Below are 25,867 nucleotides of genomic sequence, written 5' to 3' on the forward strand. Positions count from 1 at the left end.
ATTTATTAAAAATTTAAATGTTTATGTCCTTTGATCCACCAAATTCTTTTTCTAGGCATTAACCTTATAGAAAGAGCTTTATAAATGTGTAGATAACACACACTAACACACAAATAATATTTAGTATGTCCCCCTCTGTTTTTTTCCCATTTTCTGAATTAAAAAAAAAAAACAAACAGAAAAACGCTAAATTTCTGCCAACAGGAAGATCAGGTAAATTGTTACATGCAATGAAGGACAATACAGACACTGAAAAGAACACACAGTGTTATAAAAATATTCATAATACAGGTGAAAAAAGTCTCGTGGTTGAACCCTCTCTCTAACGAAAACCAAAATAAAGCTCCGTAGTTAACCAATCCCCTATGTCTTCCACACTAGAGATCAGAAAACGTTTTTTGTAAAGGACCTGAATGTGAGTATTTTAGATTTTGAAAGCCATATGGTCTCTGTCACAACACTCAACTCTGTTATGACATCAAAAAAGCATCCATAGACAATATGCAAACCAATGAGCCTGGTTGTATTATAAAACTACTACTACAGAAACCGAATCGAAATTTCATATAATTTTCACCTGTCAAAAATATTGCTTCTTTTAAAATTATTTTCAACCATTTAAAAATATAAAAATCATTCTTAGCTCACAAGCCATATAAAAACAGGCAGTAAGCCATAGTTCAATAACCTCTTCTAGTCTATGAAGCATCTATAGAATTCATTCATTGAATGTTTACTGAACATGCACTCTATGTGCCACACACTCCTGACAATGGAGATACAGCAGAGAAAAAGCGGACTTGCTCCCTGCCCTCAAGAAGTTTAATAGCACAAGTTAAAGGAAAAATCTATTTGAGTATGAATTTTCAGTTTCATTCACTAACTTGCACTTATAAGCTCTAAAATAAAATGTCTAAAGATAGATGCCCTCCAAAAAAACAGACTTGAAAATGCTAACACCTAACATATTACGAACAAATGACAAAGCTGGCAACTTGGTTTAAATAATGGTCACTGAAACAAAACTTTCAGGGAACACAAGCTCTTCAGCAAAAGCTATATATATAACTAACTGTTACAAGTATACTTGAACTTCCCTGTATTTGTTAATAATTGACATGCTTTCAGTCCTACAATGCACACAAAAGTAAAATATTAAATTGGCTATTCAGAAAGAAAATCTTTATATATTTTTAAAATCTAAAAACCATTATCAAAAGTAAGTAGATTTTCGGATCAATCCCTTCACCTCTCCAACATTTTCTTTAGCTAGTACACCCTATAATTCTAGAGCTAGAGAGACACCACTGAAGAAATCAGAGCAAAGCTAAAAAAAAATCATAAAAATACAAAGTAATCTGACTTGGGACAACATTTATAGAAAATTGTTAGCCATACAGGATACTGTGAAAAAATTGGGAGTATGAAAACTTGAGAATAAAGACTCTGACCAATAATATATATATTTTAAATCTTAAATTTTTATAAAAGCATTTGTGCAATCAACTTACATTAAAATCAAGAAGGGCATCCATTTGATTTTGAATAATTGGTACAGTTTTTAGGAGTTTTTCTGTGTTCATTGTTCGCATAACACCATCAGCCCTGTTTAAAAAAAAAAAGAATTGTTGTTAAATCTACATTTTAAGCTCTCATCTCGTTCTCTATTTAAAGAGAGAACAAGTTGCTATGAAACATCACATATTTTTAAATCATTATTGAAGCTGACACTTCAAGCAAAAGTCATACAGAAAACGCTCTATGTCCAACATCAAAGAGCTAAAAAAAAAAAAAGTGTAAAAACATGAGACATAAAAATAAAAGCTTACATTATACAGCCAGACTTACAGCCTATTTTTCACATGAGGAAATCAACTGATCCTCACACATTCATATGTGTAAAGGGCAGTTCTACAGATTTTTTTTTTTAATTAAAAAAAAAAAAAAAAAAGAAATCATTGGCCTCAAATCACTAACCAGTTAGGACATGATGGAGCCAGGAGTTGAACTCAAGTCATAAGTACTGCTTTATTTAAGGTATTTTATTTATGACTCAAACAATAATGAACTGTAAGCCATTAAAATATGTGATACCTAAGAGGAATGTTTTTTTAATATTGTTAAAATTTCCAAAAAGATTTAAATATTGCTTTAGATATTTCTAAAGCTAACAGAAAACACTAGAATTTTACAAAAGTGGTACCAAAAACACTAGATAAGAGGTACCCGGAGCTAAGGTACACAATGAACATCAGACTCCATTTTAAGGCTTTGGTGCATGTTTTTCAAATCCTCACAAAAATCCTATACATATTTTCCCATTTTGTTGATGATGAAGTTCTAGGTTCATTGAGAGTATATGACTGTCTAAGGTCAGAGAACTAATAGGTGGTAAGGTCATTATGGAAACCCAGGTGTATTAGACTTGAAAACAGTGCTGTTTATAACCTTTTGTCAGAAAAACCATCACTTCCAGAAAGTGTGCAGACTTCTAATTTACAAATGACCCAAACTTACTTATAAATAGCCACTCCACCCTGGGCTACCCCTTCAATCACAACCCCAGGTGCCAGTAAAACAATTAAGCTATGTAAATCAACAACAGTACTTTGCAAGACAAAATGAGTTTAAAGAACACACACTGAATAGTAGGCAACTATTACCAGCCTTAGTCCAACAACTCCTTCTAGTAAAAAGTATTAATCCACGGATGACTGTTTCCCGTCAAGTACTATACTCCATTAGTTGCTACTAGCTGCTGCAGCTTTGCATGAAGACACCACTTCCTCTTTACAACCATTTTTTTATTCTCATATACCTCACTCTCATTTTATCAGTCATCATTAGTATCCTTTTAGTTCGCCCTCCTCTCCTTGCTAAAGTCATTTCTGACCAGGTTATTTCTTCTTTATCACGGAAGACCTGAATCCTGGCTCAATTTTTCTTGGTTAATTTCAACATCTACATGGACAACCAATACAACATCTTGATCTCAAAGTCCCTTGACCAGCATCCCTATTCCTATGGTCAGATCATGAGACCTTACTGCCCACAGAAACCACATTATTCCTACTCCCGGCCCCAACCACCAGTATGAAAAACAGATAAAATTTAGACACCTTATCCTATGACAATAACCCTTTAACCTCCCAGCTGCTTTGGTCAAGTACCTCCATGGCAAAAACTATCTGACTTCATCATAAACTTCAATGTATCAACTCCCGCCACTACCCTTTTCATTTTAACTTCCTCTGTCTAGCTTAGAATTTCACAGATCATTATCGTAATCACTACCTTGCAAATACTCTCAACTCTCTAACAATAACGTGGCAAATTCACAATACTGGCTAAGCAGCTGAGTGCTGGTAAAGAAAACCATGTAACAGAGCAAACTAGTAAAACTCTAAATTTCATTATCATCAACCCCAAATGGGGACTCGTCGTTGCCAGCCATCTTCTTAGCTTTCTCTGGTGAATTCCTATAAGTACTTTCACCCGTCTCTCACCCATCCTTCCCTGCCTCCCTATGCTCGACACACAAACTCAGCTCATACTCCTAAATATTTCACTCAGAAATAGAAAATGACAAAAAGACATTGTCCAGTCATCTCAATAACAAAACTACTTCTATCTGGTCTGGTCCTACTCAATGGAGGAAATCTCTTTCTATGAAATACAAATATCATTCAAAAGGTCCTCTGACTCCCACTCTGTCACAATCCTTTGGTTGTCCTCTTTTTCTCTAATACACAACTAACAGAACTATCTGCAATGGTGGAAATGTTCAGTATCTGCATCATTCAAGATGGTAGGCACTAGTCACATGGGGCTACTGAATATCCAAAATATGGCTCATGCAACTGAAAAAATGTATTTTGTATTTCACTTTAATTCATATGTGGCAAATAGCTACCATACTGGACAGTGCAGCTCATTAATCTCTTCTTTTATACTACACCATTCCCATGAACATGCTGGCAAAGTCTCTAAGATCACCATTCTTTAAACACACACACTCCACAAAAATCATATTCCCATTCAGCTACCATTTGTCTCGCAAAGCCAAGCATACTTCTCAAAAAGAGTTCTACACTCATTTTTCATTCATTATTCAATTCATTCCAATATAGGCCTCTCCTTTCAACTCCAGTTAAATTGCTCTAGTTTAGGTCATACAGTAGAAATTCCATGTTGCTTTTCCAATGGGTACTTGTCTTAAGATTATCTGACTAGACTTCTCACAGTGTTTTCACTATCACTTTTTCAATCTTTTGTGGCTCCTCATCCTTTACACATCCTCTAAAATACATGTTTTGTATCTTAAGGTGTTCCTGGGCCCTATGATCTCATTCTATACTTAAACCCCCAGGTGATCTGTCACTCCAAAGACAGAAATCACCAAGATGCCAATGATATACTTCTACTCCTAGGCTAAAACTCTCAAGTTCCAAGTTAGTATATCCAATTGTCTACGTGATATCTCACCTTGTACAAATCACAGGCTGTCAAAAATAGTATTTCCAAAACTAAATCCTTAATTTTCAACCACTATGCCCAACCCTAATCCACTCCAAAATCTTCCCAGTAAAGGGTGCCTATCTCCCCAGTGACTTACACCAGAAACCATGGGGACAATTTTGATTCCCCCCTCTCACTAGACCCCACATCTTTTCTTTCCAAAGAACTTTAAATTTCTTAATTAAGAAAAATCTTAACAGTTACCAAATGCTTATATTAGAGTTTAAAAGACTCAAATAATTCACAAACACAAGTGCTTGAATATGATTCAGGCCAAATACATAACAATTCATATTCCATGCAGAACACCACGTTTTATGACTTTAAAGTACTTTTTGATTATTTTGTTCAATTAGCCAGCACATAGTACATCATTAGTTTTTGATGTAGTGTTCAGCGACTCAGTTATATGTAACACCCAGTGCTCATCACCACACATGCCCTCCTTAATACCCATCACCCAATTACCACCCCATCCCCCTGCCCCTCCCTTCTGGAACCCTCAGTTTGCTTCCCAGAGTCCAGAGTCTCTCATGGGGTGTCTTCCCATTCAGTTTTCCCTCCCTTCCCCTGTGGTCCTTTGCACTATTCCTTATGTTCCACATATGAGTGAAACCATATGGTAATTGTCTTTCTCCGCTTATTTCACTTAGCATAATACCCTCCAATTCCATGTCGATGCAAATAGTAGGTATTCATCTTTTCTGATGGCTGAGTAATATTCCACCGTATATATAAACCACATCATCTTTATCCATTCATCTGTTGAAGGGCATCTTGGCTCCTTCCAAAGTTTGGCTATTGTGGACACTGCTGCTATGAACATTGGGGTGTATGTGCCCCTTCTTTTCACTACGTCTCTAACTTTGGGGTAAATACCGAGTAGTCCAATTGCTGGGTCATAGGGTAGCTATTTTAACATCTTGAGGGACCTCCACACTGTTTTCCAAAGTGGCTGTACTAACTTGCATTCCCACCAACAGTGTAAGAGGGTTCCCCGTTCTCCACATCCTCACCTTGTTGTTTCCTGTCTTGTTAATTTTTGCCATTCTAACTGGTGTTAGGTGGGGTCTCATTGTGGTTTTGATTTGTATTTCCCTGACGGCTAGTGATGTTGAACATTTTTTCATGTGTCTGTTAGCCAACTTCTTAAATACATCATAATTAAATTCAGATACTTGTTTCTCAAATAAAAAAACAATGGATTAAAGGCTGGTCATCCATGTCCTTATTTACAGAAAATACCTAGATTATTCTGTCTTTTGCTTATTATGTAATAGTGTGTCTTGATACTTTGAATCAAACCAATTTAGAATTCAAGATAATTCAACATTAAGTTATATCAAAAAGTGGAATGTTAAAAAGAAAACATAAGGACTGATGTTTAATAACCAACTGAAAAGATAAATCTACTGGCAATTTATTGGATTCACTTTCCATAGAACCATTTAATATAATATTTACAAACTGACCTAGTCATCTTTTCAAAAACTGCTAAACACCGCAGTAAGTCCTGAAGATATAAATATGACTAAGGTTATATTGCCCTCATGCAGGTGACATGTTACATAAAATCTAACAATAGAAACAAGATTTCCTCAAAGAAATGATGTTTGAGTGAATTCTTGAAGAATGACTAAGTATTTACCAAAATAACAAAAAAGAAGCTTTATTTAAAAGAAGGCAGTACTCTTTTTTTTTTTTTTTTAAGATTTTGTTTATTCGACAGAGATAGAGACAGCCAGCGAGAGAGGGAACACAAGCAGGGGGAGTGGGAGAGGAAGAAGCAGGCTCATAGCGGAGGAGCCTGATGTGGGGCTCGATCCCATAACACCAGGATCACGCCCTGAGCCGAAGGCAGACGCTTAACCGCTGTGCCACCCAGGAGCCCCAAGAAGGCAGTACTCTTAAGCAAAAAGCCATTAACCGTTATTGGGCAATAGTTCATCTTAATTTTTTAATATCCTATATTTCTATTAAAAATTATAGTTGATCTCCACCTCACTTTTTTTATACCAAGATATATTCGAAATGAATCAAAGACTTAAACATAAAATACTGAATCCCTAAATATATACAATGAAAACATGAATAGGTATTTTGGGGGTAGAAAAGCTCATTCTGAGTGCCCATAAAAAGAGAAAAGCCAGAAAAATAAAGACTACAATTTTGATCACATAAGATTTTAAAACTTTTAATAACATTTAAAAAAGAGAAAAATATTTGTAATTCATGACAATTTATTTTCCCAATATACAAAAAGCTTATTTGTTGGAGTGTCTGCCATGTGCTAAGCATTACATACAATATTTAATTCTCACTACGAGCCTAAAAGACAAGTGCTAATAACATCAATGTTTTACATTTTACAGATGAAATAATTCAAAGCTTAAATCAAGGCTTCCCCATTGTACCAGAAAACAATACAAATGGGTTATATATGCACCAAGACATTAATCCTTAACCCTTCAGCCTCAAGAAGTGTTCTTAATTTAACCCACTGTCCTGTACAAATGGTATCAGTTTATGCTCCATGATGTGGAAAAAACTAGCAAGGTGATGGATATGCAATAAAAAGATCCTGTTCTTAGAAATATGCACTGAAGTATTATAGGATATAAAACTATAAAAAGGCATGAGGTATGTAAACCGCTCTCAAATGGTTCAGGGAAAGAAAAAAAAGTACATATACACACAGAGAATAATTAAGTAAATGTGAGAAAATATTAAAATCTGATGAATCTGAGTGAAGTGTGTAAGAGTTACCTATATTATTCTTGCAGCATTTCTGGAAGTGAAATTATTTCAAAATAAAGTTATTTTTAAAAAGTCAGCAAGCTGGCTGTAGTATGTTACTAAAATTCCTCGTCTAACTGGAGTGAAGCTAGAACTCAAATCTAGATTAATCTGACTAAACAGCTTGTTGAGGGACGCCTGGGTGGCTCAGTTGGTTAAGCGTCTGCCTTCGGCACAGGTCATGATCCCAGGATCCTGGGACTGAGTCCCGCATCAGGCTCCTTGCTCAGCAGGGTAACCTGCTTCTCCCTCTGTCCTGCCACTACCCCTCCTTGTGCATACATGCTCTCTCTCTGACAAATGAATAAATAAATCTTTAAAAAAGTAAACAGCCTGTGAACTCTTAACATTAAACATAATAGGAAAGAATAAAATACCCAATAGGGTAGGGGGCAAGAGATATTAAAAGGCAATGAACAAAGCAAGAATAGCATTTTAAGAGAGAAAGAGGCTCAGTATCACCATTTATTGAATTGTTCAATCACTCAATGTAAAATGAACACCTAATGCAATACCTTTTCAAGAGGATGGAAGAATACAGTGAAAGAGGTATCTATAACTGTACTTAAGTCAGTAATTCAGTACAACTTTTATAAAGGGCAATTTGGTGTTTTCTATTAAAATGTTCAATGTATATATATCCTTTAACCTATTGGTTCTAAGAATTTATTCTACAGGAAACTTCACTTAAGAATATAACAACTTCTGGGGGGATGGGGTGGCTGGATGATGGACACTGGGGAGGATATGTGTTGTGGTGAATGCTGTGTATTATGTAATACTGATGAATCACAGACCTGTACCCCTGAAACAGATAATACATTATATGTTAATAATAATAATAAAAAGAATATAACAACATGCAAAAGGATGGTCATGCATTGCTTTTATAAGACAAAAAAAGAGAGTAAATCAAATGTTCATCTAGAACATCATCCTATAGCCATTCAGAAGAACGAAACAGATCTAGAAGTACTGACTGAAAATATTTAAAATACACAGAAGGAAAGTGGTCTTCAAATAACATAATCCAATTTGTTACATGATTTTATGTGTGCCTTCACACACATATATATTTCTATTTATAGGTTACATATACCAAACATGCAAAATTACCCTAATAAATAAAACTTTACTATTTACCCCACAAATCCTCTCCAAAACTAAAACAGTTCACTGACGCTTAGTCATGATATAATAAATTTTAAGTGCTGTCACATTCTCAACTTACACCCTAATGTCCTATATTTTTTCTTTCTTATTTATACAATCTGATACATATATATGTGATATATATATGTATTTATATATGTGTGTGTATGTATCTGTGTGTGCTTGTCAATTTTATGCTTCTTGGTTCACTCAATTATGGCTCCTTGATTCACTTTCCTTTCCCTTTAAGGGTAGTTTCCTTTAAGTCAATACTGAATATATTGTGCATAATCAAGGGCTGTTCTCAGCCAAATAATGAAAGTTTGCTCTATTAAATACAGAGTACAGAAACTCTCCTCAATCTCAAAACTAGCCCTTCAGATTAGAAAAAAAGTTACTATTTTAAAAATCTATGAATCTGAAATCTACAAATATCTTGAAGATTAGTTTTACTGAACACACTTTACAGTGAAATATTACTAGAAGTCCAAATGGAAAATGGTTCATGGGACAGAATACTGGAATTAAGACACAGATTTGTAAGATGAACTCCTCTACTATCATCTCACAGACAACAAAGTACTTAAATACAGGAAACAAAATTTGTGGAACTTAGTTTTGGTAAATTCCAAACTAATCACCTCCTGATTCATTTGGAATAATGATACAGAACATTTAGGCTGTTTCAAAAATGCTTAGAGATGCCCGAGTGGCCCAGTTGTTAAGTGTCTGACTCTTGGTTTCAGCTCAGGTCATGATCTCTGGCTCGTGGGATCAGGCTCTGAGTCAGGCTCCATGCTCAACCCAAAGTCTGCTTGGTATTCTTTCCCTCTGTTTCTCCCCCAATACCTGCCCACCTGCCCTCCCCCACCCCACTACGTGTGCGGGCACTCTCTCTTTAATAAAATATCTAAATAAGATCTTAGAAAAATAAAAGTTTAAAAAATAAAAATGCTAGGGCGCCTGGGTGGCTCAGTCGGTTGGCATCTGACCCTTGGTCTGGGCTCAGGTCATGGTCTCATGGTTGTGGGATCAAGCCCCACTTCAGGATCTGCATTCAGTGAAGTCTGCTGGAGATTATCTCCCTCTCCCTCTGCCCCCCTCCCCGTTCCTGCACTCACGAGCACACGCGCTCTCTCCCTCAAATAAATAAATAAAATCTTCAAAAAAATAATGCTTAAATAACTAAGGGGTTATTTCTACATTTGTATTAAATTTTCCATTGCAGTTTAGTAACATTTCAAGAGAACAGTTTAAAGAAAACATTAATTGCTTAGATATTTGAGCAGCAAGGAAATTCAGAAAGGCATTCACCAAAATATTTCTGCAGAAGCCAGATTCCCCTTAGGGCAGTCCTTTAGAGCTACTAGGGTCACCAATGCCCCCTTAAGCATGTCTTTCATGGCTTTTTCCTGAGATATTCTCATATATCCTAAGAAAAATCTGTATACTAGGCTGTATCAGGTAGCAATCCACACTACAACAAGGATGCTACAACTTGAATACATTTTGCTAGGTGAGAAAAGCCAGACTCAAAAGGCCACATAATGTATATTTCATTTACATAAAATATCCAGAATAGGCAAATAATCCATACAGACAAAAAGTAGATTTGTAGCTGCCAGGGTGTGGAGGAAGAAGGAAATGAGAAGTGATTGCTAACGGGTATGAGGTTTCTTACAGGAATGATGAACTGTTCTAGGATTAGACAGTGATTTGGCATAACTTCGTAAATACACTAAAACCCACTTAATTACATACTTTAAAAGAGTGAATTTTAGGTTGTGTGAATTGTATCTCAATAAAGCTGTTATAAAATTAAAAAGAACTTTACGAAATCCTAGCACAAAAAGCATATGATGTACTTCAAAGAAAAATTAAATTCACCTTTTAAAACTGGACTGATATTTCACAATTCATAATCTAATAATTTCTATGGTTTACATTTTAAAATAGTCAAATTCATCAGATCTAAAAAAAAAAAAAAGGGAAAGCTGAACTCACCCTCTTTTCACTTTCGTGAAATCAAATGCAACTTGTCTGTATGAAACTGCTTTTTCATTAAGATATCTACTATACCGCCTAATAAATGTAGACATGTCATATCCTGTAAGAAAAGAAACAGAAAATGTTTTCACAAATTATTAAAATCCCAATTTGCTTAAAAAACCAACTCATTTCATCCAATGGCCATACTATCTTGATATTCCAACTCAATCTAATGATGTATATTAAGTGACTAATAATGAATAATATCACATTAAAATCTCTAAGACCTCACATGTTTTAAGTCAGGTAGGTCATATGTGGCTTTGAAAAACCTCCCAGGCCTTAGAATTTCACTAAAATAATATTTCTATTTTACTTCTGATCAACATTCTTACCACAACTGGAAAACCACGTTCTCTTAAACACTATTTAATAACCTCATAACTCAAATTTAACATCCTGTGGAACCATCAGCCCCTCTCCTCAAATCATCAAGCAATTTTATAATTTTCATACTTATGAAACCTTCAGTTGTATATTATTTGTAGCAAACAAACTTACATGTGCCAACCTTATAAACAGTGCATAAAATTACTGCATAGTACAATGAAAGAAATGGCAACACATGAGTTTAAGGCATAACAAGAAACAACTATACAGGTATTTTCGATAAAACTTTCTCTAAGATTTTCTTATATCACAATCATGAGATTTGAAAACTTCAGCAACATAAGATCTATTCAATGTTATTTAAAAAGCAACTTATGTTTTAATTACTGCCTTGCTCAAGGAAGTCTATAAATTTTTGCTACTAATTAAAAAGCAGGTTCATCTTATTTTAGTTCATCTTCATCTAAAAAATTTCACTTTATTTGATGATCTCTGCAACTTTAGAAAACAATACCAAAACAATGACAAAAATGTAAAGTGACTGGATTTAACATCATCACCAATTCATTTATTCAGCAAACACTTCTTGAGTGCCCACTAAAATGCTGCTGGAGAAAAACCAATGAACAAAATTAAAAAAAAAAAATGACTGCCCTCATGTATTCTCATAACTACTACTGTATTTTATAAGGTGTTACATACTCACATTCCCCAGCTCTTATAGTTTATATTGTTCCCTCTAACCAACTCTACTCCATCCTCCTGTGTTCCCACATTATTCTTATTCTATGTTCAGTTCCTAGCTATTTCATGTACATAGTGTCTAACTAGAGTCCTATTTATATTTATATACACCCATTATAACATCCAGTGTATATATAATATATATAAATAAATATAAATAAAATAAAATATACCAGACTCCACCCAACAAAATACATGTGCAATCAAAATTACTTGTCAAAACCACTGTATAACATGCTTTTAATTACTTTCTGAGTTTTCTCTACAGAATAGGAGCTTCAAATAAAAGGCTTAAAAATGTTCTCCACATAAAAGGAATAAAAGTCCTAAAACCTTATTACTAGAATTGCTTAATTTCCATCTTAAGAAAGTAGAAAATCCCCGTTGCTAATAATATTAGATACCAAAAAAACCCATCTGGACAAATGCATATACTCTGCTTTTGAGTAGTAGTTTGCAAATTGTTTTCCACAGACTCTTAACTTCAAATGAAGTGAATGAAGGGAAGCAGAAATAAAAATATGAGCAAGTAGAGTTTCTTCCACATCCCAGAAAACAGACCAGCTCCCGTTTTATCTGTTACATATTTCTGGTTTCTATTTAAGGTTTTATTTGAAAAAAGTATTCTACTGCTTAATTTATTTTTAACTACTTAAGACTACTATTCCTCTTATTAAAGTAAAATCACTCTTGTAACAGCCCTATGGATAGATTACCAGCCTTCCAAAATCTCTGGAAGATAGGGTATTTGATTCATTCTAATTAATACTTCCATCTGCCAAAAGTGAACAAGTACTGAACCGGGCAGCCCCTGACCCAAACACTGCTAGTCACTAAATTCCATTGATGTTACCTCCACAAGAGACGGAATTCAGGTCCTCGTTACCTTTCTACTAGATGACCAGAACAATGACCAGAACAGTCTCAGTGTCTTTAAGACTTTATCACTCTAATCCAACCTGTACTGAGCTATGGCACTTTCTTTGTAACACACACTCTCTCTCCCTTTCTTCCTCAAATCAAAAAAAAACTGATGGTTTCTCACTGCATTATAAAATCACAACTCTATAAAAATCTTTCATGTCTGATTCTGGCCGCAAACAGCTTCTTGAAGGCTATCTGCCACTGCATGTTCTGCAATACATCACCTGCAAATTCTGTTCATACTCATTCATACTCATTTGCTCTATAAATCTTAAATATTCCATACTCTTTCACATCTGTGTACATCTACGTACCTTTGTTTAAGCCAACCCATGTCCTCGTCCATCTTTCAAAGCCCAGCACAAAATCTCCCCTTCTCCAAAGACATTTCCCAGACTGAGCCCTACTGTTGAATATTCCCAAGTCATTTGGTATGTCCCTTATGATGTTACTCCTAGAGCTAGCCCTGTACAATGTTAACTGCCTAGTTCTGGAACTAAGTACAACAGATCCCAGTAAGACAGAATGTGCATGGAGCACTACAACACCAGAGTATAGCAATCTCAAGTTACTGAATTAAAAGTAAATGAAATAACAGGTGGGAGCATCAGTGAGCAATTCATCTGAATAACACACCATACTTACCTTTGCTACTAAAATGTATGATATTCCCAGCTACATTTCTTAGAATAAAGCATAAAATAATAATAACAGTAACAACGAAAGCTCTTATTTACATAGTGTTTCCTGTGTGCCAGGCACTGTTGTAAGCACTTCACATTTATTAACTAGGTTAAGCCTCGTAACAACCCTACAGGGTAGGTGCTATCATTATTCCTGACTTTATAGACGCAGAGAGGTGAAGTAACTTGCTCAAGTTCATGCAGCTGGTAAGTGGGAGAGATGGGACTAAAACCCAGGCAGTTCAATTCCAGAATCAATGCTTTGAAACCACTATCCTATTCTATTTCTCAGAGTTCTAGGTGCAAAGTACAGAAGTCAATCGTAATCTGCACATTAAAAGACAGTTTTTTCTTCCCTACACCTTTCACTAAAATATGAGATTCCTCCACAGCTAGAAGACAGAGTTCAACTCTGCAGTAATCATCATACAGGGTTGATTTTCCATAATGAATAAGTTGTCTTTACCTTGCAATCCACTTTTATCCAAAAAATTGCTTAAGTTAAACAACGTGTTTCTTGAAGCCAAATACTGAATAAAACGCTGGAAAACAAACAAAAAATTATGTCAAATTAAGGTAATGCCATCTAACAAACTCTAATTTGAGAATGGGGGGTGTGTGTTTTAACACATTCCATTAAGCTTATCTAGCTTAAATTTCTCATCCTCGGTCCTACTAACTACTTACCAAACCTAAAAACATAATCCATATATTTCATTAGTACAAACGAATTTATTAAAGCCTAATGCCCATAGCTTTGGTATAAGCATCAAAATAAAAGGAAACAGGCACTGTCACCCTGGAACTAGCAATTTTGGCTTTATAAAAGTGTATCAGGACTACACCTAATCACACTAAAGTAGCATCTTTCCTTTAAACAGCTACCTGGTGACCCAAATTTTTATGACATTTTAAAAAATGAAATACTTGTAATCATAAAAAAGAATAATATTATAGACATCCCCTTACCCACTGTCCAGATTAAACACACTGCCATACTTACTTTAGATCTTACAGAAACAAAAAATTAGAGTCTACAGAAATACCCCTTCCATCTCATTTCTTCCCTCTTCAAAGTCAATCACTTTTCTGAAGTAGGTATCTATCATTCCCACACATATTTTTACAATTTTTCTATATATTTAACCTATAAACTGTACACATTTTGTTTTCTATTTTAAATTTACAGAAAAATCATACTGTACTTATTCTTTTCCAATGTGCTTTTTAACAACTTCTCAAGAATTATCCATTTAATATATGTAGATCTAATTCATTCATTTAAAATGATACTCTAGTATTTCAATGACATACTATATCATTATGTATCAATTTCTCCATAGATGTTTAAGTTCTTTCCAATTAACTATTATTAACAATGTTTCATAGGCACCTTGGTACTTGGTCTCCCTGTGTAAACATACAGGAGTCTATCATGATAGAAACTTAGGGTAGAATTGTTGGATCAGCACATATGTAAAGGTCATCTCAAAATACTGTCAAAATTCTCTCCAAATTGCTTACCACAGAACACTACCTTAACTTCCCTTTACATACACCCTCCAAAATAGAGAGTTAATTCCTTTCAATTTCACTTCTCCTTAGGAGTTCCTTTTTTTTTTTTTTTAAGATTTTATTTATTTGACAGAGAGAGACAGAGCAAGAGAGGGAACACAAGCAGGGGGAGTGGGAGAGGGAGAAGCAGGCTTCCCACTGAGCAGGGAGCCCGATACGGGGCTTGATCCCAGGACCCTGGGACCATGACCTGAGCCGAAGGCAGATGCTTAATGACTGAGCCACCCAGGCGCCCCTCCTTTTTTTTTTTTTCCTTAATGTGTGCAGAGGGTTACTCTCAATTAGGATGTACACCATCACTCCCCTAACTCAATCTTGTTCATCTGCATTCACCCCAAAATAACAAGCCAGGATTTTGAAAAACAATTTGTAAACTGAAGACTCACATTTCATCACTTATCCTAAAGTGACTGGTTTCAAAAAGGTGTTAAAATATCCTAAGCGAAGAGGAGTCTGGGTGGCTCGGTTAAGCGTCTGCCTTTGGCTCAGGTCAGGATCCCAGGAGCCTGGGATGGAGTCCTGCATCAGGCTCCCTGCTCAGCAGGGAGTCTGCTTCTCCCTCTGCCCCTCCCCCTATCTGTGCTCCCTCTCCCTCTCAAGTAAATAAAACCTTAAAAAAAATATATCCTAAAACAATATTAGACTCCATGATTTTCATATGCTCTGGTAATTCTTTATTGTGGGAAGCCTGTCCTGTGCATTATTATAGGTTTAGAAGCATCCCTGGCCTCTACCTAAGGGTGCCAAGAGCATCCATCATTTTCAACAAATGTCCCCTGGCAGGGGCAGGACAAGGGATCACTTTCCTCCCTGCCCTATGATATTCTCATCACAGCACAGTAAAATCGTATACATACTCTCTCACAGACTAATAAACCTGCCAATGAGAAGAACATCACCATTTGTCTTAGCTTCTTAAAGGAAATTAAACATGGGTTTATCTAAAAACCACACAGAAATACTATCATCTTTCTCCTCCTGTCAGTCAAATGTAAAGAATGACAGTCAACTTTGTTTCTTTGCCTTTGTCAAGGTTTTGCTTCTAGTATTATCACCTTATTCATAGTCTCTAAAAACCACCACTGATAGTTTTCCTCTTTATCTGGCAATCTAATTGGTTATATTTGTGGCTTTTTCTTTTTAAAGATTAAACTATATATATATTTTTTAAAAAGGTGAAAAATACCATAAGCCTGAAATTCTTTAGATGATCATTATCTTAAATAAACACAGTCCCGATAAAAGCAGAAACTATTACCATAGTTAAGATCAAAATGCTTCAAGTTATATTAAAGCTAGTATATCCAAGTATTCCTATTGACTCTGCACAATGGTTGTAACAAATTAGAAAGCAACCGAGTAACATACATCCTAAAAATGATCAAGTCTGTTGACTAAGCAATCACAATTCAGGTAACACTTCTGGAAATAACTTTTAAAATTTAAATACTACCAGTAAAATCCAATGTGGTGCTGCTGAAACAATGAATAATCAGAAAGCTAAATTTCTAGGAAAAGGAAAGTTAAGAAAATTATGGAATATATGACCCATTAGGTTGTCATTAAAAATGATAAATATAAAAAACTTAGAAAATAAAAAAGCTAAATATAATATTTTATCTAACTTATGATTGTAGCTATAAAAAAAAAAAAATCACTCCAGGACAAGGACCAGAAGGGAATACCAAAATGTACATAAAGTCTACAATGAAAGTGTTCTAGGTAAATTCTTGCTTTAATTCTGAACTTCAGTGATGCTCTATTGGTATCTGCCAAAGATGACAGCAGAGCTTTATCACTGAAAAGCCCAAAATGAGTCAAGTGATGGATATCAGAAAGTCATTATGCTCAGAAGTCTAATACCAATAACTAAGTCCCTCCCCATTTCTCCAGAAGCCATCTCTCAGCAACCAGTGGGCTGCATTTTTCTAAGGTGCATACTAAATGTAGATTTATCTAGTTGCATTCAAATATTTTTTTAACACAATTTTAAATGTTCCTTTTAACTCAACTTTGCAAGTATAGTGGGCTGAGAAAACCATTTAAGGTAAGAACTAAAAATCAGCTGCTAAGCTGTCCTGGAAAACAAGACGATTCTCTCCAAACATTAAAATGCAAAAGCTTATGCATCTTTTCGTTAACCTTTTGGGCCATGAAGACTTCAAAGAAGACTTCAGACACACCTCTGCTTAAGAAGGCACAATCAGTCCCTCTCAGCAAATGCCATCTTAGTCCTCAATATAACAGCTTTCAACTAGGCAAAGTGGTTCCAGAGACAACCAGACAGAAATCTGAACCATAATAAAGCAAAAGACAAACACACGGTCTATACACAAGGCCTAACCAGACCAGTGCTGCTTACAAAACCTACCTCTAGGCATTAATCCCTGCTTCTTGATCCCAAAATTGTAAGTCCTCTGTGCTTTGACCCATTTTCTGCTTCCCGACTTACAGACCATCTCCTTGAATTGTAGAATCTACAATTTTATTTCTGCCTAGTCACCTTGCCCTTTTAACCTGTATTATTTGGATGCTGAAGACATTCCTGAAATCTCGGTGGGAGAGTCAAGCTGAATCACCAACCATTACAGCGGTATACCTGTTAATTAAAAATTTGGCTTACCTCATTTCCATACACCATCAAATGATGAGTTGTAATGAGAGATTTGAAGACCACCACCCAACTACTGTTAGTAGTTCTTTCAAATAAACTGTCTGCCAACTGTGGGATGTTCACATTCATCTCATTTGTGCACTGAATTAGGTCTGCAATTAGAAGAAAAAAATATTTACTCTCTGGCTTTAATTTATTATTAATTTCAGATGTGCATACTGACAAGTGAAAAATCTAACAGTGGAGCAATAATAGTTTGAAGAAGTTATTAAAAATCTCTTAGGAGAACAACTGAGACCACTATAATCCACCTGAGAAGTTAATAGGATATTGATTAGGATCACATAAATGATCAATAACAGAAAGTAAATCAAACTTGCTACAAGAGTTATTCATCCTAAAGTATTTTATTTATCTCAAAAGGAACTATTTCAAAGCCCTGAAGAACCTTCAATTCTCTTATTACTCATAAACCTTCAGGAACTACGATGGTAGGATTATTCATCCCTACCATTCAAAAAAAAAAAAAAAACTTAAAAAAAATCATACCTATGGAAGCATGAACAAGCTGAAGATCAAACTACCTTTATTAAATTCTCCCTAGAATGCTGTATTTGCACGATTAAGAAGACAGAGCAGATATGTGGTCTGAGAGTGGGTAGGATCTCAGTTTGTCTATATAAAAATTTCATTCTTCTCTCCCTTCAGTTTTACTGAGTTAGTTATCAGCTGGTATTAACTAGCTAACACTAACAAAACTGGAAACAAACTGAAGTTTCTTGTTGCATAAATTTCCAAGTAAGAAATGAACCAGGAATTCCATTTGCTATTACTCTAAAAACAGTTAAAACAAGTTAAGTTCCAAATTTATATTTTAAGTGGGAATTCATTCCTATAAAATGGTCTAATATACAATTGTTTCAGCACCAGAAATGGGGGTGGGGGGAGAAGGCAGCTCTTAATAGACCTCAGAGTTTTACCTCCAATCTACTTGAGACATTACTGTCAAATTCAATGACGAAAATACAAAATACAATCCAATTTAGAGAACAGAGAGGAAGACCAAGAAATGAGTTGTTTTACTTTTAAAGTATGTATAAAAAAATGCATAAATATCTCAGCTATATAACTACCATAAAGGGAAAGAAATTAAAGTTATTCATGACTCATAAGCAGTTTGTCTACTTTTAATCTTCAATGCATAATGATTAAATAAAAATTCAAGTGACCTAACTTGGCCTTGATCGCAAGAAACACAGAACTATGACCATTTATCTGCTTACAATCTTTCAAAAACGTTTGTTCTAAAAGGCCCAATTATTATACAAAGTAACATTTGATAAGCAAATGAATTTTAGATAAGCAGTTACCCTAGCCAACAATGCTTAAAGAACAAAGCACAAAACAGTCAAACATAGTACCCATGGAACAGAAGACTGATACAGAGCTTTCACAATTCATACTCGTAACAAAAATTAAATAGTACTTTCAAATTGGTGTGTATGGTTCAGTATCTGATAACAAAAAACAGAACTTTATCTCTGCCTTCTCTGATTCTTCTTAAATAGTACTTCATAGCTATCCTACAGCACTAAATGTATTATATACACCTTATTCCCAAAGCTAAGCTTTCTTTTTGCCTCTCAAAAAGCAATCTGAGGGCAAGGCATATTTGTCTTGCTCCTTTTGAATCCTTTAAAACTTCAAACACACTAGTCAAGTTCTGAACTCAATTATGAGAAGTTATATTCTTAATTTTTTCTCTATTTATCTTGATATATGTACATTTTCTATATCCTTCCAGAAAGTGTCTTGATAAGCTATTAAATTCTTAGTTACTTCCCCTTGATGGCATCAAGTCATTTTACACTCCTCAGAATCTTTTTTTTTTTTTAGTTTTCAAACTGAACCTGTCATAAAATTTCTTGTTACAGTATTACCCCAAAGATGCTCCTACCTCTCTGTATTCATTATACTCCCCGAAGCCCACTGGCAACCAAGTCTCCTAAATCTCTAGCAATTCTACCTGTCCCTCTCCATCCCACTATCATTGCCAAGCCAGACTTTAAATTCTATTTATTTCTTTTAAAATTCTTTTAAAAGATTTGAGAGAGAGAGAGAGAGAGCACAAGCAGGTAGAGCAGCAGGCAGAGAAAGAGTGGGAGAAGCAGGCTCCCCGCTGAGCAGAGAGCAGGACATGGGGCTCAATCCCAAGACCCTAAGATCATGACCTGAGCTCAACGAAGCCACTTAACCAACTGAGCCACCCAGGTGCCCCCAAATACTATTTATTTCCTAACTAGGGGGTGCCACCTCTCCTGGAAGTATTCAGATATTGCGGAGGGAGATTAACACACAGAGCTTTTACTGGCATTTAATACCAAGGATGAGGAAGATTAATTGTCCTGCAATGCACAATCAGCACTTCACAATTTAAAACTGTTCCAAGGGTCGTTGAGTTTAAGCCTCAAGTTGAGGGGAGAGCCTACTTTAAATAAATAAATGAATTAAAAAAAAAAAACCTGCTCCACCCAAAATTGTCCCCACTAAGAAATGCTGGGACTGACTGCTTCCTATCTGATGATAACTGATTTGGGGTCTCACCCACCTCACACCCTTAAACATTCTCTAAACTGACCACAGAATGATCTACAACACAACACTTTCACTGCTTAACCTCAATGATGTCCCTACTACTTACAGGATGGCATACATTTCATCCTTGTCAATATTCTCCCTTCATCAATCTTAGCTTCCAATACAAAACCACTTTCCAGTTTTCTGTGATGTCCCTTCTGTTTCACACCTTCACCTTCACATTTTTGCTCACTCTTCAAAATGAATCAAGTCTTCCCTTCACATACTAAAGTACCTTCCAGTCACTAAAGCTCGCACATAATTCTACATAATAGAATTCTTCTACACTGTAATTATTTACTTCCAAATCATTACCTTCTAACTAGTTTGAGGGACCATCAAAAAGGAGACTTCAGACATTTTTGTTAGCAATTTCCATCCTCTTCATCACAGAAGTAATCAACTGCTAGATTAGTCAGAAAGAGCCTGATCTTAAATGAAGCAAAAGGTATAGATAGTAGTTTCAACAACTATACGATTTTATATATAATATTAGAACATATATTTTTCTACCAATGCTATATAAATCCTTTGTGGTCAGCTCTCCTCTGCATCACTTTGCTTAAGCTGATGTCTCCTTTGCAATGCCTCCCACAGGCCAAGAACTCTTACCTCAGGCACTCAGCACTTGCTGTTCCTTCTGCCTAGAATGCTCCTCTCCCAGATATCTACACTTTGCTCCCACACTTTATTCTTATAGATCTTTGCTCAAATGTCACCTTATTAGATGAACTCTTCTGAATAATTATACAACGTAACAAACCCTCAGAGCACTTCTCTACCTCCAAACCCTCACTATCCATCCTTTTTTGTCTACAGAGCATTTACCACCTAACTCATCTTAATCTGTGGAATGTTTTTCTCTCTCAATTAAAATATAAGTTCCATGTGCACAAGGCTCTGTTTTGTTCTCTAGCCCAGAACAGTAAGCCTTGTCTACAGTGGTCACTCATACGTTTTGAATACATTCATTTAAATAAGCATATGGACAGTCCTAGCATGACTTTTTAAATAAGCATCCAAAATGGTATTTTTTACATTGACTAAAAACCAACAGCCTCTACTTGCACAATCTGTTATTGCTGAAAGAATAAAAAACAAACCTGAGCCCAATACATGTGAAAATTTTCAAATTTCAGGTTGGAGAGAATCAAAATAAAGGTTTTTATTATAATGCTTATGAAAACTATAGTATACTTTAGAAATGACTACATAAAAACTGAAGGTAACTCCGAAAACTAAAATACAACACTTTAAACAGGAAGAAGAAATAAAAATTCATGCTGAGATTACGAAGCCACACTAGACCAAATACAAAACCAAAATAACACAAATATTCCTGGGAGAAGAAACAATCATTAAACCAACTCTGCAGAATATACTTCCCCTAAATTATTTTAACTCAAGCAGTTCTCTAGGCAATAATTTCTCCTCTGCACAATGTCTCTACTACAATAATAGTTTGAAAATGCTTCCAAGTCTGAGCTCCAACAACTGAGGAAGGAAAAGTGTTATCCCACCTCTGACTAACCAAAAACAAATCATTCCAAACAAGAATCACACATATCACGGGAATCTTGATAGCTACTGCTTTTCCCATTCTTGATTCAGAAAACTTGTTCTTAAAAACCACAAACTAGATATTAAATTTCCCTTACCAATCAAAAGGGTTCTAAATAGAAACACATCTTATATTTTCTTTAAGTTATTTACCTTAAGAATATAAAAACTTAAATACCTTCTTGATATTACATTATTAGCAATTCCTAAACACCACACTAAAAAAAAATTACTACAGGGATATAGGTTCTTTGCTTTAGGTGTAGATGAGAATTTATGAGGATTCTAGTACTTAAAGGCAGGAAGAAAATATGCCTACCACAGAAACGTTAAGAGCATTTTTCCAGAGACAGTGGAAGGAACCAATCTCTACTACACAAACAAAATACTCTCACTTATATTATCTAATACGCCCCTCCAACAATAACAATGTCTGAGGTAGAAAAAGTAGACATTACCTGTATTAACACAAATAAGACTTTCCGAAAGGTCAGGTCACAGAAACTCACTACTAGAGTAGTGACAGATTTATGAATAGAATTAAATTTTTGTAAAAGATAAGGGTGCTTGGAAACATATATACCAGGTGAATACCCAATTAGCCAATTTAGAACAAGTCCTAAATCTCTCATCAATTTAAAACAAAAATGCAAAATGGAATTTTTTCGGGGGAAAATGTCCAGCAAAGTATCAAAAATTTAGGAGTAACCAATTACCAGATGGCTTTATTAATCTTACAGCCATATTCTTAGTGCAGGCCACAAGCCTATATACATCTCCCAAGGCAGAGTTCACCAAGTTTAGAAACTTAAGCCACTTAGAGTTCACTTCCACAGCAAGTCAGGCATGCACCATTAGCAGAATGTTGAGGGTGTCAAGTTCACAGGCATACAGTGGGCTATATATACCAAAACTATGCTGATACCCAAGTAGATTTTCTAATAAATAAACTTAGCTAAAAACAGTATTAGTAAAAAACAAAACCCCCACAATGTATCATAATCATTTAGCCAAATGCTATACTATCTCCTTCAAAAGGATCACTCTGAAACATACTTTTTTTGGTGTGTATGTGTGTCTACATCATAAGACTGAGGAACAGCTAATGCTGTTAGAACCATGTATTAAGAAATACTATTAAGTACTATTCTTTCCTCAGTATTCTTATATATATTACATATACCTATGTCACATATATTAATATATAAACATATTTTAAATGATTCCAAATCTGTTTTATATCAATTTCATGTGTGTTTTTTTTTTACCAATAACCCCCTTCACCCAATTCTCCCACCCTCATTTCCCACCTCTTGCAACCACCAATCTATCCCCTGTATCTATCAGCATTTTTTAGACTCATGTAAGAGATAACACAGTATTTGTCTTTCTGTGACTTAATTCACTTAGCATAATGCCTTGGAGGTCCATCCATATTGTTGCAAATGGCAAGATTTCATTCTTTTTTATGGCTAATATTCCATTGTGCAAACATACCACACTTTCTTTATGCATTCATCCATCAATAGACACTTAGGATGTTTCCTTATCTTGGCAACTGTACATAATACTGCAGTGAACATGAGGGTGCATATATCATTTCAAATTACCCAAAAGTGGAAGTGCTGGATCATACAGTTCTATTTTCAACTTGATGAACCTCCATACTGTTTTTCACATTAGGTACACAAATTTACTTTCCCACCAACAGTGCACAAGGATTCCCTCTTCTCCACTTGATAGCTGTCTTTTTGATAATGGCCACTTGTGTGAGGTGATCTCTCACTGTGGTTTTGATCTGCACTGTCCTGATGATTAATGATACTGAGCACCTTTTTACATTCCTGTTGGCTATCTATATGTTTTCTTTGGGGGAAAAAAGTCTATTCAGATCTTCAGCCATTTTTAATGGAACTGTTTGTTTTTTGCTATTGAGCTGTATGCATTATTTATATATTTTAAATATTAACCCCTTATCAGCTGTATGATCTGCAGTATTTTCTCCCATTCGGTAGGGTGCCTTTTCATCTTTCTGGTGGTTTCATTTGCTGTGTAGAAGCTTTTTAGTATGACATAGTCCCACTTAGTTTTGCTTTTGTTGCTTCTGCTTTTTGTGTCAGATTAAAAAAAAAAAGATCACTAAGCTCGCTTCAGCAGCACACATGCAAAAAGTCCTCACCAAAACCTGTCAAGGAGTTTTCCACCTATGTTTTCTTCTAGGAGTTTTATGGTTTCAGGTCTTACATTCAAGTCTTTAACCCATTTTGAGCTCATTTTTGTGTACGGTGTAAGAGAGTGGTTGAGCTTCATTATTTTGCATGTGGCTGCCCAGTTTTCCCAGAACCATTTGTTGAAGAGACCATCCCTTCCCAAGTGTTTATTTTTGGTTCCTTTGTCATAAATTAATTGACCACATATGCACAGGTTTATTCATGGGCTCTCTATTCTGTTCCATTGATCTGTATGCCTACTTTTATGACAATACCATACTGTTTTAATTACTATAGCTTTGTAATAGTTTAAAATCAGGGAGGGTGTGTGATGCCTCCAGTTTTATTCTTTCTCAAGACTGTTTTGGCTACTTTTGTGTGTGTATGGTTGTTTTGTAAATTTTAGAATTATTTGTCCAATTTCTTTGAAAAAATCCCATTGGAATTTTGGTAGAAATGCAACTGAATCTGTAGATTGCTTTGGATAGTACGGATATTTTAACGGCATTAATTCTTCTAATCCATGAGCACCTTTATACTTGTGTCTTCTTCAATTTCTTGTATTAAGTCCTGTGGATTTCAGTATACAGGTATTTCACCTCCTTTGTTAAGTTTATTCCTAGGTATTTTCTTCTTTTTGATGCAACTATAAACGGGATTTTATTTGCCTGATAATTATCAGTATACAGAAATGCAACATACTTTTGTGTGTTAATTTTTTATCCTAGAACTTAGTGCTTTCGTTTCTTAGTTAACGGTTTTTTGATTAAGTCTTTAGGGTCTTCTATATAATATCATGTCATCCGCAAACAGTGACAGTTTTACTTCTTTCTTTCCAATGTGGATGCCTTTTATTTCTTTTTCTTGCCTCGTTGCTCTGGGTAAGATTTCCAGTACCATGTTGAATAGAAGTGGCACAGAAGTTGCATCCTCGTCTTCTTCCTGGTCTTAGAAGAAAGGGTTTGAGCTTTTTACTCTTGAGTATGATGTCTACTCATTAACAAGACTCATTTCTTCAACCATCTAGAAAATTCGAGATACACTCAATTTAGAAGGCAAATTAAGTGAATCATCAAATGTTGCTTCACTGATCAGATTTTGAATCTTTCCTGGGTAGGAGTACAAATGGTAGGAACAACTCCAACAAACAGTAACAAAAAGAGTAGTCAAAAAACAATAGAGGACCAGAAAACTTTCTGAACTTTTGCTTTTTAAAAAGTATCAGCAACATTTTTCTCATTTAGCATAAATTGGAAAATATTTATAAAACACACAAGTTGAAATCAGACTTATGCCAAAAGAATTTTATACAAAGAGGCACGTTTGCCCTTATCGTTTAAGTGTCAAATATCTGGGAAATGGAATGAATAGTCTTAAATATTACTACTCGACTCAATTTTTGGTGTAAGGGGTCACAAAGTATAGTCCAAATTAAGATGTAAATGTTACCATTTTAACTTTATAGTTTGCAGGGTCTCCCATGTGAAATACAATGTTATACTTTTCTATAATTCCCATTAGAATTCAGAAATATGGTCTTCATAGACTGGCTTATACCTTAAGAAATAAATCTAACCAACTTATTAATTGGATGTGAAAGTAAAAACTGGGAAAAAACATACGACAGAATGTATAGTACAAGTAATAAAGACTGAATTAATTTGAAAAGAGAAGGGTGCATTTCAAAGCATTAAAAAGAAATAAAGATATCCAAATGGCTTTGATAAAAGTACTATGAAGCTACAGGAGCTAAGTCACAATGTAAGAGGACATGTTCGATAATGGTAAAGATAGTAGTCTTGCAATGAAATACTATCAGGCCAAAAAACACAGGGCAAAAAAGGCTGACAGGGGAAATGCTCACAGTACATTAAATCAAAGCCATGTTAAAGAACAATACAGAGTAAGATTCCATTTTTAAAAACCGTAGATGTATAATATTTTCTGATACAAACTGATGTGCCTCAATAGGTTGAGCCAAAAAAACCTCAACACTTTCAAAATTATTCAGCAACTAAGTTATATATGAACAGGTAGTCAAAATCAGTATGTAGAAGAACTATATACCACTATTA

At 35.1% G+C, this 25,867-nt stretch overlaps 1 protein-coding gene across 12 annotated transcripts in view; it reads right to left on the reverse strand.

Annotated features, from left to right (window-relative positions):
* The window catches only part of PICALM (phosphatidylinositol binding clathrin assembly protein), a 98,189-nt gene that overhangs the window by 50,576 nt on the left and 21,746 nt on the right, over window positions 1–25,867 (reverse strand). For all 12 annotated transcript variants that reach the window (XM_040630939.1, XM_040630941.1, XM_008704413.2 and 9 more), the window contains exons 2-5: window positions 17,395–17,537; window positions 13,663–13,738; window positions 10,471–10,573; window positions 1,512–1,605 (exon numbers count right to left, since the gene is read on the reverse strand). In XM_040630939.1, coding sequence (XP_040486873.1) covers window positions 1,512–1,605; window positions 10,471–10,573; window positions 13,663–13,738; window positions 17,395–17,537 — 416 coding nt within the window. The remainder of the gene's footprint in view (window positions 1–1,511; window positions 1,606–10,470; window positions 10,574–13,662; window positions 13,739–17,394; window positions 17,538–25,867) is intronic.

The sequence above is a fragment of the Ursus maritimus genome, unplaced genomic scaffold, assembly GCF_017311325.1.
Source record: "Ursus maritimus isolate PB19 unplaced genomic scaffold, ASM1731132v1 scaffold_16, whole genome shotgun sequence".
In the NCBI taxonomy this organism is placed as follows: Eukaryota; Metazoa; Chordata; class Mammalia; order Carnivora; family Ursidae; genus Ursus; species Ursus maritimus.